The 16,976-nt window shown below is 44.6% G+C and overlaps 1 protein-coding gene across 1 annotated transcript in view; it reads right to left on the bottom strand.

The window, feature by feature from the left end:
* The window catches only part of PASD1 (PAS domain containing repressor 1), a 159,325-nt gene extending 144,127 nt beyond the window's left edge, over nt 1-15,198 (bottom strand). The window contains exon 1 of the mRNA XM_074962601.1: nt 15,000-15,198. Coding sequence (XP_074818702.1) covers nt 15,000-15,157 — 158 coding nt within the window. The 5' untranslated portion in view covers nt 15,158-15,198. The remainder of the gene's footprint in view (nt 1-14,999) is intronic.
* Between the last annotated feature and the right edge of the window lie 1,778 nt (nt 15,199-16,976).

The following is a 16,976-nucleotide window of genomic DNA, read 5'->3' on the forward strand; positions in this document are numbered from 1 at the left end:
TAATTTAGATAGACAAGAGGCCTATTTACAGGAATGAAACCCATTTCACCTCCATGTAAGTGAATGGGACACCTGTCTTCTGGGGGAGTTGATCCATGAGGGATTCTTTGGTGCCCCTCTTTCTCCCCCTTTCATTCCCTTTCTTAGGGCTACATGGCCCCAATTCTGTAAACTCTTACACATGCGTCAGAGTCAATGGGTCTACTCATGTGCATATGGTTAAGCGAGTGAGTAAGCATTTTCAGGCTCATGGCCTAAGTCCCTCCTAGGAAGGATTGTTTGTGTCTCTCTTCAAAACCCATCAATGGCATCTTCCAACATCAGCTAGAGGGGATCTCCCCATGCAGAGGCTGAACATGCTGCTTTGGGAGCACTCCCAGATCCAGTAGCCCAAGGCATGAAGAACGCAGCCCGGAAGCGGAACTCAAATCCTCCAGGTGGCAATGAAGTGTGCTGATCCTTGCCCACCCCCAGGATCACTCATCCTTGGCTCGTCCCCAAAATACTGCAAACCTCCTAATTCATCCATATGGAGTCAAGTATGTAATGTTTTATTTTAAAAAAGCTCTTCCTCCTTATGGGGCATTAAATCTTCTTGTAAAAATTCATTTCAATTATATTTCCTTTTGAAAGAAAATAAAAATACTAGTGGGAAAAGAAACTCTTTGTCATTACAACAGCCTCTATATTGAACCTGGTTTAAAGTTTAACCAATGAACAAATCTTAAATAAAATACACAAATCTCAGGAGTAAATTATTTAAGATTCAGAATAATGGTAATGTGGGATTCAAGTTCTCTCTCCAACGTTCAGCAGTTGAAGGGCGTCCTGTTGCTGCAAACCCCAAAACAAATCGGAAATCTCATGTTTCTCTAGAGATCTCCACCACCCCAAAGCTATAACATTATTATCCTCATGACAGTGAAGTGTGAACATCTGACATGGTACAATTCTATTTGCTATTACCTAAAAGCCAGAGCAGCAACCCTTACTCACTTTGAGTCGCACTTACCATATTCTTGTGAGTAGCCCCATGCCCCTAACATCTGTGCAGAGCAGGCAGGACCTCTGTTTATAAAGTCTCGTAAAACATGATGATGATGGTATATTGCTATCAGAGAAGAATGGTGGTGTTATAATTATGGCACTGGACTCAGGAAGTCTGGGTTCAAATACTAGATTTACCCAAGGACACACAGAGAATTTAATCTATCTGTGCCTTTGTTCACCATCTATAAACTGTGGGCGATAATACTCCCTTTGTCTGTCTTGGCTAATTAAGCCCTGATTCAGTAAGTTACTTAAGTGCATGCATAACTTGGACTTCAGTGGGACTATTCAAGTGTGTAATAATATTAAGCACTTATGTACCTTGTCAGTTGTAAGATCTTTGGGCAAGGACTGTTGTTTACTGTGTGTATATCCCACACCTAGCAATTGGGGCCCACTCTCATTTGGGATCTCCAGTTGGACTGGAATACAAGCAGCAAACAATAACATCTAATACCCCACGTTGGCCACTGCGCAGACTACAGCAGGACAACACAATTTAAAGACATCATAAAATATACAATATAACCCCACACCCCCAACTGTTAAAATTAGGCCGGCCACTCGTCCTGCTTTCCTAGGGTTTGTCCCTCTCTGGTACTCAGACAAAACCTTTGTCCGGTATCAAATGCACACCGCTCCACCTCCACTGGCAAGACCTCGCACTCTGGCAGGCTTGGAGCCACATCACATGATCTTCAAAATGGTGCCCCTCATGTGACTGACCTGGTGATGGAGATGGTGTCACGTTGGCTGGGGCAGGCCCAGGTCATTCCCAGGAGTGTCGGAAAGTCTGGTGTTCCAGGAATGCGTCAGTGGCCACCCTTGTTAAACTGCCACACAGGCAGAATGTAAAGATCTGCACAAAGGAAGCCATTTGCAATGCACAACCCCAAGTGCTATTGGCCCTCCAAACCCAGGAGCTATGCAACATAGTCTTGAGCGCCATCTACTGGCAACCTACCTGTTAGGTAACTGTTTCCATATATGCTAAAGCAGTGGTTTTCAACCTTTCATTTGTGGACCCGTTAAATATTTCAAATGGAGGTGTAGCATTGAGTGTGGACCCCCAGGGGTGGGCAGATCATAGGCTGAAAACCACTGGACTAGAGCACTCCTGTAACAGAACGGGCTGGTGCACATTAGTCAATAAATATTTAGGGCCCCGTTTCACTGATACTTAAGCAGGTGCCTAATTTTAAGCATGTGAGTGGCCTCATTGACATCAGTGTCTCAATCAGTGGAACTAGTCACGTGTTAAACTGAAGTCTAAAAAGAGGGAAATCACTTCTGAAATTCACCAGTGACTCTCTTTCGGTGAATGAGGAGGTAATGTTTTTGAGGAAGCAGTAGCTTTATGGGATGTCTTCCAAGGACAAGCGCCTCAGATTTCCTCAGCCTTCTGTGGGAGTTCCAAGCACCGAGCGGATTTGCAGGATAAGCCTTTAAAGCCAGACTGGACCTCTTCCCTCTTCTTGTGCATTGGAAGGGAGGTACTCTTTAGCAATGGTGATATTTTGGGACTGGCTGGCAGGTTATATTTTGGGAGGAGGGAGGTTGGTCTGGCTTTCACAGCTGTGCAGGGGAGCAATGAGGAATAAGGCAAACATCCCTGTGTGGGCTACCCAAGCCAAGGTAGCAATGCAGAGGGAGATGTGACTTCCACAGAGTATGGGAGTAGACATGAGTAGGAAGCAGGAGAATGGGCTCTCTTTCCCCACCCCCTCTAATATACCAGCACGCATAGCTGTGCTGGAGGAACATACATCGCATCAGGGATAGACTTGGTTCAGGAACATCGCTGCCGCAGCAAGGGTGAAACTAGAAAGCATACGGTGACTCAGAGTTAGAATGGGGTTCCTGGTCCTAGGGCAGTGCAAGAACACGCTGCCATGTGCTCAGGGCTGGTAGCAAAGCCATGATTTAGCCCTATATTTTAAGGGCTAGGTTTTCAAAAATGGTCTGTCATAAATGCTAGAATGTAGCACTCTGACAGGCTGAGCTGTGGGCACAAACCAGACAGGCAAAGGGCTAAATTCTATGGGGCAGATCCTCAGCTGGTGGCAGCTGTCCTGGCTCCAGTGACACCAATGGAACTACGGCCATCAGCTGAGGCGCTGTCACTCTCCTTTGTGCCACAAAGCTGCAGGCACAGACTCAGGCTGAGTTCAGGCACGTCAGCTTGTTTGGAAACTGCCGGGGCCATGTCTTCAAACAATACTTCTTTCGGGCGGTTTGTAATCATAAAGTTTGGCTCTTTGGAAAGAACCCCCCAAAGTTTACGTCAGTGGGAGCTCTGAGCCAGGACCACGGCAGGTTGGCGGGGTACTTGCCCAACTCACATGCGTGCTGCAATCAGCTTCTTTTGATGTGGCAGGTTTAGCAAACTGACAGTTGCTCTGTGTCATTAGTGAGACCTGGCGTCTAAGGATTGCTACTCAGACACGGTGCTTCACCTACTTACTGAATCAGCTTTATTCATAATGCCCAGCTGGGAAATTATTATACAGAAGGCTAATGTGGCACAGCAGCCAGCTGCCTGAACCATTCGCCTCTGGAAACTTGAGTTCAGGTTCTAGCTTACCTGAGATCACAAGTGCATATAAACTGGGTGGAACAGCGTGTCAGGAAAGCGGTGGCTATGCTGGCAGACAAGCCTAGAGAAACATGTCCAGCACTTGCCTTGCACACGCCTTATTCAAGTCCTCGCTTCCACAGGGCCAGATCCTGAAGACAGTGAGGATCTGGGCAAAAGTCCGCTGAAGTCAATGGAAACGCTCCCATTAACTAAATTGGCTTTGGATTAGGCCTTAAAAGTTCCCCTCTGTATGGGTCTAGGGTCCAATCCTGCAAGCTGCCAAGCACCCTCCGCTCTCATTGTCCGGTTGAAGGTACTCAGCATCTGTAATGAGGTGCTCAAGGCTAATAGGAGGACCTTGCTGCACATCTACATATCAAAAGATGACACACATTGAGATCTATGCTTGCTGTGTAAACATGTTCTCATGTAATGTTAAAACAAGTTTGGTAGTAATTAGATATGTTAATTCCTGCATGTGTATTTTACTGCAGAAAACACTAGCCGAGTCACTGGGATTTAGGCAAATAAAGCCATGTTTGCGAAAGGCTAACGTTGGTTTAAAAAAGTATCCACAAGGTTTATTTCAGAAAGCAGAGAAGAGTCCAATTTCATTGCTGAGGAAATCAGACTGGTTACATTTCAAAGAGGGTTAAAAAAAATGAAAGTCACATGAAACAGTGATCTATACAAATATCTGGGCAAAACACCAAGTTGAACGGTTACCGTCAACACGTGTCTCTTTCCCTAGTGTATAAATAATGGAGCTTGCAGACCTCTGCATGGACATAGCACTTAACACCTTGCTGGAGAATGATTTCACTAAGGCAATGGAGGTCTTTGCAGAGATTCAATTAAAAAATTAGAAATCTATCGATTCTGCAGTCATCTCTCAAAGCAGAGAAACACAGTTCTTTTATTTTAACACACACCTGTAAGGAACAGGTTTAAAGAGATTCTGGGAAATGTTCCAAGAGCTACTATAGGAAAACAGAAGGACACTCAGTGTTCATTGGATTAAGTTTTTATGGGCCTTTAAGGAAATCAGCCCCTAAAAAAAGTTTTAGCTCTTGAAACGGATTGTCCTTTAGCGCAGCTGTTGTAATGCCGCCAGCCAGGAGCACACTCCCCTTCTTCAGGAAAGTTGCAATATGGTCATGCCACAGAGCCAAATTTAGAGTAAACCACTTCACACACTGATGCCTCTAGCAGGGCATCCTCCATGGCTCAGGTCAGCTGAGGCTGCTTGGGGTAGTGGGAAGTGGATAAAGGTTAAGGAAAAAATTATTCAGCATCGTCTTACCCCAACAATCTGAAATTGCAATGTGAGGCCAAGCTGTCAGGCAAAAGCCTTGCTGGCTGCTTCTAAATTAAAGCAAACTTTTAAGCCCATTTTAATGCAGTCTGGAAAATATTACACTTCCCCGAGTCTTTTTTTCTGGTAAGTGAGTAAAACAGCACTAAATCGCTTTATCATTATCCCAGGGGTGAGAGCCAGTGCATGATTCTCATGGTTTTGCTGGGCTGCTTTAACAATCTACCACTAGAGGGCAATAGAAGGTGCCTTGCTGATTTGACAAGGGTGGCAAGGTCAATCAACTGAGGAAGGGGCAGGGTTGGTGCAAAGCCCCATGAAGCGCACAGGTCCCACCCAGGCCTTGTGGAGCTGAGCTGTTGACTCTGACTATTGGTAATATTCATTAAGTGCCAGCCAGGTGCTTGGCTCTCTGCTAACAGAGAAGGCCAACGCCCCCAGCCCTGGGGAACTCACAGGTGAGAGTAAAGACATGTTTGGGACAAAATGGGAGTTTCAGAAGGTGTCTGTTTAGGGGTCCCTGTCTCAGCACCTGTCTTTGTAACCTACTTTGCTTTGGGCCAAATGATGTCTCATGCCCCTCCCTGGGTGCACAAGACCCCAAATGCAGCAGAAACGGGCTGATACAGGCTGGGTAGCAAATTCAGTCCCCCTCTGTGCCGCTCCTTGGGCCCTCAAGGGGGTATGGATGAAGGCAGAGAAGAGGTAAGCTAAGGGACTGGGGGGTGGGGGTGAAAGGGGGGAGGTGGACCTATTTAATCCACAAGCTAAATGAATCCAGCAGCCAAAGCCTCCCTGTAGGAGCCATGTAGGGGCAGAAGCTGGTGTGACAGCCCATGGCCTGTAGTAGCAGCTGTGGAGTGGCTACCTAGCTAACCTGTGCCCTGCCTCCAGCTTGGGAGAGTAGGGCCCCTTCGCAGAGGGTGCTTACTCGAGCTTTGCACGTGGGACTCTCTTGTGGCCCGCACTGTAGAGAAACTGTTGCATGCACTCCACTGACAGCGTTCGTTTGTGATTTGCTCGAGGAAGAAACGTGACTGCAGGCTCGTGCGGCAGTATCAGCCCTACAGAGGTCAAGGGCTGATTCTCACAGCAGCTGCGGGGTGGTTCTTGCTGAGCTCAGTGGTTTTCTTGGACTGGCGCACAGAGCCTGTTCCAAGGACATTAACACAGGGGGGAAAATATGTAAAAATGTCTAACGTCTGAAGGCGCAAACCACACCGAGCCTGACGTAAAACAGTACCTGACCTGAGCGCTAGTCAGTTCCGAGCACTTCCTACAAGCTTGAGTGGATCTGACTGTCCTGGTGCCTGCTCCAGCGTTTATTTGAAGGCAGGCCCCACTGGGCTGTGCGAGAGGTGGAACAGAAGAGGAAAGTGACAGCACAGCTTTCACACATGAAAGGGAGGGACAGACGGGTGCAGAGATTCCCAGCTTCTGAGCCCATTCTCCCTTTCAGGTCTCTTCTACATTCAAAAAGAGACACTGCCCTTCCCTGCCCCCTCACCAGCCAAAGGGCCTCTTTGCTGCCCCACCATGCCTGTGACCATGCCCTCTTCCCCAGAAATGGCTCCCAGCCATGGTGTCCTCCACGCCCTTCCACTCCTGTTCTTTAGCTCCTCAGTTGGCAACGATCCTGCTGTGGATGTGCATTCTCTGCTCCCTATGATATCCATGCTGCCCAGCCAGGCTGTCCCTGGTCATGCTCCTCCATCCCTTCCAGCAACGCACCTGCTCTGGTAGCTGCACTCTCCAGGAGGATGCCAAAGGTGGCAACGGCCAGAAATGAGAGCCACCTCCCCGCACGAGAGCAGAGCGGCTCCGAGGAGGCCTTACACTGATGAGGGTGCGTAGGGGGTCTGCACTCCCACACAGCTGTCAAGCACATACAGCAGGCACGATCTTTCTGATGCAGGTGCTAGGTGTCAATAGCAAGAAATAGAGGGGATGGGAGGGAAGAGAAACAAGATGAAACAAGTAGGCAGGAGGTGGACTAAGAGAATGAAGGAGAGGAAGAAGTCTTGGGGAAAGGATTGTGCCCCCAGACTCCACCCTCTTGGCCGCAGAGATGCTCCAAGGAGGATGGCTAAAGAGGATAAGGGAAAAAGACTAGAAGTCACACTGATGTTCTTGGCTGCATCCCCTTTTCTGTTGCATTAGAAAAGCCTAGCAGTTATCAGCAGTGACATCACATTTTAAGATCATCACAAAATAAGTAATTTACAGCACAAGTTTTATAGGTCCTACAAAAACCCAGGCACTATGCTATATATAATTGAGCGCCATCTACCTGCACTTTATCTAATAGTTAGCTAGCTATCTACCTCTACAGACATAGAGCACTCTCATAATATCATGGACCACTTGATTTACATGGGGATTTTTCTGATTGTGCTCGTTTCCGAATGCTCTAAATCTCTACAGGTTTCCTTTATTGAGATATTTACTTTCTTTTCATATTACTTCCTCCTTCAACACCAGCCGAGGCAGACCCCATCTCACTCCCAGCCTGAATCAACATGGCATCCCACACCTTCCTCCAACAATTATCCCTCTGAAGGATCTTGTCTTAATCTGCCCATGTGGCAATTAAGGTGCAAAGATTTACAGTGCTAGAATTCAACAGGCAGGCAACAAGACTGAAGAGAGAGGGATGGAAAATGCATTAAAATGTCAAGGTTTGAACAGGAAACAAACAAACAAACATACAAACATACATCACTCATTATCTTAAACACTCGTCTCTGGCCCATTTTTTCCTCACTGATGCCTTCATTCAAGGGTTTGTGGTTATTTATAACCTTGGATTTGGGTTAACGCTGCCAAAGTTCTTAAGGTTATTAGAATGTTTGCCATGGACAATATAATGTTCTGCTAATCTGGAGTACTAGCTAGTGCTAATTGTCCTAGAAAAATGCACGTAATAACAGCTGCTTATGTTTTCCTGCAGAGCAGAGCTGCAGAACAGGTTCAGACACACACCAAAGTAAAATGGGCCTCTCTCTGTGCCATTTACATGTGACCAGTGGGAAATAAATTCCCGTTTTTGCACAGTCCCATATTTACACTTATTTTTATAATTTGATTAGTGGTGATGGGATATGCAATCTTTCACTTCTGGTTCTAATTAGTCCAGCTTAGCGGGACCAAAACCCTGTTAACATGGGATGATGTCATGCACTGATCTATGCAGTTGATCTAGCTTGTTGACATTTGGTTTAATGCATTCTAACTGTGAGCTAAAGGAAACTCTCCATTAGTTTTTAGCAGTATAAAGCCTGATGTTTATACAGTCACATAGTAGAGGATTCTCTTCAATAGATGGCAATGGTACACATGGGCATTGAGCACCGGTCTTTCTGGTGCAGCTTGATCACTCCAAAGAGTTGCCCAGTTTATTATTTAGAAATGGCTGGAACTTTCCAGTTGGGGGAGGGGGGAGATTTTACTTTTCTGACAAGCCAACAAGGGCCCTTAGGCCCCATTTTTCTGGATTATGCCGCTGAACATGGCTGATGTCAACCCCCCAAAATAAAGACAGACAAGACTTTAGACTCCAAGTATGGACAGCTGGCAGAGACTGCACTTTGTGCGCCAAATGCCCAGCTGGTAGAAATGGCTGACGTCGATGGAGCTGTGTGAATTTACGTCAGCTGAGGGTCTGCCCCTGTGCATCTCAGAAGAGATGGGGAGCGGGACTGCCGAAGTTTCAGTTCCACTAGTGTCCACCATCATGCCATTTTTAAAAGAAAATAAGGGAAACCTGAGGAATTGTCAGAAATGATACAATTCAAATACCTTTGGTGAGATGGCGTTTAATTAATAAACCTCCATAATAGTAGCAAAATAGTTCAGCACTATATATGCCTACCAGTGTCTGTCTTGAATGGCATGTGGTCAAAGCCATCCAGGGCTTAAATTTGTCACGACAGAGGTGCTGGGGCTCAAGCAATTTTTTTAAGTTTTGTAACTGCTGCAGCAAGCCAAGAGGCGCGGGGCTCAGCACTGAGGCTATCACAGATCTAACTGAAGTATGAGAAAGAACAACCTAGAGAAGCCAGCCAAAGCCTTGTCTACCCAGGGATTTGCCCTTAGTGGAGAGGGGCAAAGCTGCTACTTGCACTGATAGAACTTAACTTTGTCTATATCAAAGCAGCCTTGCTTCAAGCCGGCATTAGCTCTTGGTGCAAATAGTAGTTTTGCCTTTCTACCCGAGAGGTTTGCACCTGTACAGTTATGCTGGCACGTGGCGACTGATAGCTGCAAGTGGCCCACATCCCCAGTGCAGGGAAGGCCTCAGAAAGCCCCAGACAGTCATCCACAGGATCCAGAGAAGTCATCAACGAACAGCACTAAAGGCAACGCGAATTTGACTACTAAATAGCTAGCCACCCAGAGAACAGCAATAGTTCACCTAAAGTATCCGGATAAGTTTACATCAAATTAGCCAGCAATGGAAGTTAGCACCAGCGATTGAATCACAGTATCTCAGCTACTTGGAATTAAAAAAAAAATTGGTCAAACCCTGTAAATAGGGCATTGTTCTTACATTTGCTGATTAGAACCTGGCTGGATCTTGATGGATTACTGGCTGGTTTTAGCATCCTCAGGGTTGAGCAGGACAGATTAGCTTTCTTGGCTGTGACTGGAACTCATGCTTTCTGGGCTGCAGCTGGGACAACCATAAGTTTAGTTGCGTGTGGCTCTATTTGCTCCCAAGACTGCAGCTGGCATAATGAACATATGAGCCCAAGGTGGAAGAAGGCCTACAGCACTGGAGCCATATAGCAACTTTGTTAATGAATCCTACACCTTCATCCGTATGGCAACTTTGTGTCATGTCTTCACACACATTTTGTGAAGGTGCACCACAGCACCCCAGACTATTTTGGGTGTGATTTTGGTTCTCATGGAAGGTGCTGTATTACTACTATTCATAGAAGACAGACAGCATAGATATCACCAGGGGAAGGACGGCCATTTTGCCAAGCCAGCATTCCTGAGCCCAGTGCTGCAGGAACCACCTCTAGAGATACGAGAGGAGCACAGTCTACATGGCCCCTTTAGTCCTTGGTCTCTGTGCTGAGGCAACCAACAAGGCTATCTATTAATCTCAATTACAATGATTATTTTTGTGACAGACATTTGCCCTCTGGATGTGGACTTACACAACCAAACTCATTTCTTGTATTCTACCAAATAACCTGCAGATACGGGAGCATTTTTTTGTACACAGGTGACTGGGGCTAGACAGGAACTGGCCCTCCACAGACGAATTGCTCTCTGTTCAAATACTAATCTCAGGGCCAATCTCATGAACTACTGAAACCCAAATCACGAGCCTAGATTTGCATGGAACAGAGTTGAATTTGAAGACAGAATTCAAGAGGCCTATTACAACATGGGACATTTTAGTGGTACTCTGTCTAGAGAAGCCCTCCTGATGGGGATAAGGCAGAGTCAAACTCTCACACAAGGTTCAGAAGACAGCTTTTTTTACCTCTTATTGGTTACAGATTTTTACTGACCCCCCCCCTTTATATTAAACCATACTCTAAGTATTTCCAGACTTCATGCTCCTTCACTGTCATCCTATGCTGCTGGCACTTCTTGATACACCCATGAAAACTACCCTTAAGATACTGCGGGTGCACAGTTTAAGAGCAATAAAGGGGTTAATTAAACCTCGCCACCTCAATATTTTGCTGGTATTACAATTGCTACTTATTTGAACTATGACAGTGCTTAGAGGCCCCAGCTGAGACTGGGGCTCTCATTGAACAAACGCATAGGGATGGGATAGCATAGGTGTGCCAGGGCCCCTCCTTGCCCTGTGCCTGCCCTTGATAACGAGGGAGCACGGAGTGGCAGACACAGGACCCAATCTAGAAAACGCCTCCGACAAGGGAATTCTCTGCATGACATCTGTGACCCCTTTGTACTTTTCGAATGCTTCCAAAGGCGCCAAATCTCATTTGAGAATCCAGACATAGTAAGAGACAGTCCCCAGAGACCTTACAGTCTAATCAGACGTGACTGAAGGTGAGCAAAAGGTAATTATTAATCCCATTTTATAGATGGGTGACTGAGGTAGAGAGAGAGGAAGAGTCTTACCCAAAGTCACGCACCACGTCTATGGCAGGGCCTGCAATGGAACCCATGTCATCTGGGGAGCAGTCTAGTGCCTTGAACACGGGACCATCCTCGGTGTACACATTTTTTCTGTGCAGTGGGTAGCCCTGCATGTTACTGGGGCCACTGTCCGAGATGAGTCACTGCGATTCAGTACAGTAATATTAAATCACAGGTCTGAATGTCTGTTCTCTAAACGTCTTCAGCACATACAGATTCTTGCTCTAATCACAATGGCTTTGAAAAACTGACTAGCCAGCCACGCACAAGGTCATATCACAAATGGCTGCTGAGTCAGAATTTGGTTAGTGGGCTGGAAGCATGGCTGGGTTGCCATGCTGAAAGTCTAAATCCAGAACTAGAAGTGAGGCAAGCTATTTGTTTAAAAAGAGCTATGAAACCAGTAGTAGCAGCCTGCTGAAGGATCTGAGGAGGTCACACAAGGCAGAGATATGTGTATATCCCAGATTTCTCATTGGCCATTTTTGCTGAGGGAAGCTGAAATATTTCACAAGTTTCCTCCAGATTATTGCAAACTCTCTCAAAGGTGGAGTTTTAACCTGCTCCATCAGCCAATGCAGAGGGACTTTCCTCAGCAACAAGTGACTTCTGGCCAGAAGCTAATCAGACAACGAATTGAATGTTGCTATTTTCCCGAACAACATTGTAATTTTTGGAGAGTGGAAAAGGACTTTTCACTATGATGATGACAACAAAAATTATGTGAGATGAAACAGAACTACACTTTTATTTTGGGTAAAAGGGTTGTAAATGTCATTTTTTGCCAGCTTCGCCAGTCATGTGATTTCCCACCCACCAAGTCTGAGTGTTATTGGGGCTGCTGTCACTTGAGTCATTGCAGTTCACTGAAGGCCTATTAAGCCACAGATGACAAGGATGCTGCATTTTCGATATTGTTGGTTGTTATTACCATCGTGCCTAGGAGGACAGGTCATGGTCTAGGGTCCCTCATGCTAGGGACTGTAGAAACGCAGAACAAAGACAATCCATGCCCCCAGAGAGATTACAATCTAAGTTTTAGGCATGAGACAACAAATGGATACAGACGTACAGGGATGGGCGAGGAGGTACAAGAGAATGTTGTTCAGTATGCTAGGCAGTGGGCTCTAGCTGCCAGGTTTTTTGTAGGCGTCCGAGCAAAGAGGAGTTTTAAGGAGGGATTTGAAGGAAGATAACGAAGTAGCTTTTTAGATGTTTATAGAGAGCTCCTCCCAAGCATGAGGGGCAGCATGGGAAAAAGCACAAAGGTGTTGGCTTGAAAATTTAAACAAGTGGGTGATGGAGGTTAGCTCATGGGCCAGTCGGAGGCAGGAGTCGACATCACAATAGTGAAGGAGAGATTATATGTAGGGTACCGATAGACTGCGAAGGGCCTTGAAAGTGAAGACAAGTGGCTTATGTTTGATGCAATAGAGAAGGGGGAGTCAGTGGAGGGATTCAAAGAGGGGGGGTGACATTTCTATAGTAGCCTGATCTTACCAGAAGTTACATTTCTCCAGGATTTTCTTATGCTGCAAATATTAAAAAAAGTCAAAAATTAAAGTAAATGAAATTGGAAGGCAATTGACCCTTTCCTGTCATTCTTCAAGGGCAAAAGGGGGGAGGGGGGTCAAATACATCTTTGGTGATAACGGTGAGCTATCTTAAAAGACATAAGAGCCCAGAACTGTTGCTACTCTGATTTTGGGAACAGGAGGTTTTGGAAATAGGTCAAAGATAGGGCTCCTCGATCAAACATTCCTCTTCATCAGAAGTTTACTTTTGATGCATATTTGCTTTTCACAGGATTCCCATACAAGTCCAGACATGAATAGGTTGATGAGGTAAAACGCCTGCAGAGATCCCATCCATACCCCTACAGGGACTTTACTCCAGAGGAAGAGGAGATCACCACTTTACATTGATCTTGAAAGAACCCTTATCCCCAGCAGGTGTGAATTCTGGGAACAGTACCAGAACGTCTGCCATCTCCCATTGCTGCATCGCTCTTGAGATGCATTTTGGGGATATGTAACATCTTGCAAGCGGTCCCATGCCCAGTGATTCAAAAGTGGGTTAGCTTTGCTAAATGCCTCAGTCTCTTCAGACAGTAAAGCTGCTGTCTTCACATTCCCCGCTGTTGATGCAAGTGGCCATTTTGGGTGAGTGGCCAGAAGCATATTCGTTACAGGTGAAATCCACCCCTTCATCACAGGCCCAGCTCAAGGACTATTCACCAATTAAGTCCTGATAGGGCTTAAATGGTTTTAACATGATGCAGAGCCGTTGGGGCTGGCCATCTACACGGGGGTGAATTTCACTCAATTGCTGCAGACAGCGACTGACACTGGGAGTTGGTGGTGCTAGGCTCCTCCCAGGACAATCACTTCATTAGTTAGGATCGGGCCCGGAATGACAAAAATTCATTTCAATCCCCAATCTACAGAACCACTAGCACAGGTGGTCACCCAACAAGATCTTGAGTGAAAAAGGGGATTCAAAGCACTGGTGTGTTGAATTTTAAATAGGGTCAGGTGCTGGGTTATTGTTCTGTTATTCTGTATGAATGATGCTGGGGAATGCACACCAAAACAAAAGGAGAAGGGAATTTTCCTTTTGTTGGCAACAAATAAATGGCTTTCACAATAAGAAAAAGAAGTTAAAAAGGTAAGGGTACAGGAGATGCGTAGTCCTGATAAAACACATGGTTGTGCCTGGTACTTCGAGAATTTTCTGCTGTGCAGTTCATTTCAGGACACATACTGCTCCTACAATGGCATCCACGTAGCCCGAGGCTGCTTTAAACTCAGGCAGCTGACTGTTCTGTGAAAATATTTTTGTTTGTGAAAAATTCAGATGCCTTTGCTTTTTGGTGCAAACTTCACCTCTGTTCCTGACCCTTCTGAGATTCTACTTAAGTGGCTATGCACCTGGGCTCACATCCCATTACAAAAATCCCAACACGGATAAATACACATTGATTTTTCCAGTAGCTTAGACACACTTTGAGCGTACACATAGTTTATGCAGCAAGCTATTCAGCAACACAAAGAATTGCAAGAGCTCCTTTCATTGCAAGCTTACGTACATCTTGCTACAATAAAGGATTGCTGAGTGCTTATCAAAATGCATGGGCTGTACATAGGGTGACCAGATGTCCCGATTTTATAGGGACAGTCCCGATACTTGGGGCTTTGTCTAACATAGGCATCTATTACCCCCCCGATCCCTGTCCCAATTTTTCACACTTGCTATTTAGTCACCCTAATTGTACATTACCTCATCTGCTTCTAACAGTGCAAAAGTAAACAGCCTAGCATGCAGAGCCAAGCCTATACAGCACCCTAAAATTGCAACATTTGTAGTTATCCAACATTGCACTCACTAGTCATCATAACACTAACATTTCCCTGGATCAAGCAATAAATCATATTACTCGCATTGCAAAGTTCCTGTATTCCACAGATGCAAAGAGTTATAGCAAAATGTTGGCAGATTAAATTCTAAACGACCGCCCTGCCTTGCAACATTTGCCTGCCAATATTTTACCCACTAGGCACAAACTGCTCTCTGGAAGTATTATTACTACTGTAACATTTAAGGGATAGCTGCTTAAGAAAGATCAAATGCAGCAAACACTCAATTACATGCTCCAGATACATGGTATCATGCAGGAAGCTAGTCTTGTACTAAAACAGAGGTTATTCAGCTCTTGGATGAAACATGCATGTCCTAAAATAAGCATGTTTAGAATTAAGTTTGGGGAGGCATGTATCTACAGAAAATTATTTTGATTGCCTGCAGCTCTTAAATGGCTGATTGCAAATGCATCTAAGCCAGCCTGTCATTTTGAAGTGGTTTTTCAGGAATATAAAGCACACACACTGGTAACCACCACAAAAGAAAATAAAAATCCCAACTTACCTTGGGATCAGCCAGAAGCGCTCAAGCTTCAGAAATCTCCGGCAGAAGAGTTGACAGAGTTTTGCCTTATTACTCATAGAGATAGTTATATAACTGGCACCATTTCTGTAGGCAATGAGTATGTACCAATTGCACTTCCACTCAGAGATAATTCTCATTTCCCATCCCACACAGACACATCTGAGAACAGCCGCCACTCAATGACAAAGGGGGAGGGGCAAGGTGGGCTTTTTATGCTACTTAGGAGGGAGGTTAATAGTATCAAAGAAAGTTCAAAAGGTCCCTGAAATTTTGAGAGCACACAGTGCAGTAGTTTAATGTTCCCTAGATTGCTGAAAGCAGCTTGGCCTAGATTCCCCTCTACGGTTTGATAAGTGACCATTCATGCAAACAGGAGAAAGAAAGTTACTCTTTGCTTTTAATTAAGCAGTTCTCTCTGAAATACATGACGCATCCAAAAGACCTTTTCAGTGGTGTTGTTTGGGTCTTTTGGACTAAAATCATAATGGTGCAGGAATCCATCTGATCGGTAAAACTATTAACAGTCAGGAGTGGTTAATGAGTGACAGATCTGAAAAATCCTGTACTTTTGACTAAGCATGGGAAAAAGGATCATTCCCCTGAAGATGCAGTTGTCACTTTAATATTTCAAGATATCAAGGAGAAATGAAGAATTCTTTAGCTTAAGGCTAGGGAGGAAATAATTCTGTACCTTAACTTTGAGTTCATAGAATTATATTTTTCCACACAATCCTGCTTCCATTGCAATCAATGGCAAAATCTCCAATGGACTTCAAATGAAAGCAAGATCAGGTCCTGTATTTGAAACCACAGGTATACCAAAAGATAACTTTCTGTTCAGACAGTGTCATATATATTAGTTATTGCCATACACAGCATCCAGTACACTTACATATAGACCCTGTAGCACTAACAGACATAAAACTCTTATGTAAGCCATAATCCTCTCACAGACTCCTTATTCAGTGAGTTTAAAGAGGTACGCCACAGAAGCCTGCTGGCACTGTAACGGGTTTGGGCCAGTTTTGAAATTGTGAGATTCCAGCTGCAATGTAATCCTCTTCCTGACACCTGTGGTTATCTTTGTAAATACGCTGCTATCTTGCACGGCTTCAAAAGTACAGGGTCTAAGTGTAAGCTAATATTTGGATTCTTCTCATAACTGACCCTGTTGCTTTCTGTACTGATTGAGTCATTAGTATTAGTCTCCTGTGGTGTTCACTGAGGCTAACAATAATCAAGTTAAATTTACACTACAAGATCAGCATTTAATTAGGTACTGTTATACAACTCATATTAATTACAATGTTAATACCCTTATGAAAGAGATTTTTTTTCCAAAGGAAACTAAAGTAATAAATTTCCAGGGAGGGAACAAGAAACTAAGTTAAAACCCTGAGTGCAGATCTGTTTATTTACTGATTTGCCCCTGCATGTGGTCAAGATTAAAATAAAGCAAACAAATAAAATAAAATAAAAATGTAAGCGTACAAGTAAGGATGCTATAAAACAAATCCACATGGTGTTTAATCGCTTCCTGGCTATACAGAGAAGTATTGGCAGTGTTTAAATCCTGTAGGACCATAATGATGATTACTTAAAGGGTATGAAACTGTCACTAGCTGGGCACATGCTTCTCAATTTAGAGTTTGAAATGCTAGTCTGAAGAGATTGAGATGTTTCAGAAAAGGTAATTGCTTTGTGCTGACATATTAACTCAGAAATGCCAACCCCAAACATTTTGGAAATCAGGGTCAGATCTCAAAAGAAAAAAAAGAAAAAAAACCAGATTTATTAACAAATAATGAATTTGGGGTTCCTTTTTATTTGCCCTCTGGCTCTTGAGCCTTTGACTCAAGGTCACATTTTCAAACTGTTCTCCGCAGCCATGAGAGCTAAAAAATTTACTTTTCTCACCCATAAAAGCCAAGATTCTCATGTAATTATATAACTAGG

This window comes from Natator depressus, chromosome 9 (genome assembly GCF_965152275.1).
Source record: "Natator depressus isolate rNatDep1 chromosome 9, rNatDep2.hap1, whole genome shotgun sequence".
Taxonomy (NCBI): Eukaryota; Metazoa; Chordata; order Testudines; family Cheloniidae; genus Natator; species Natator depressus.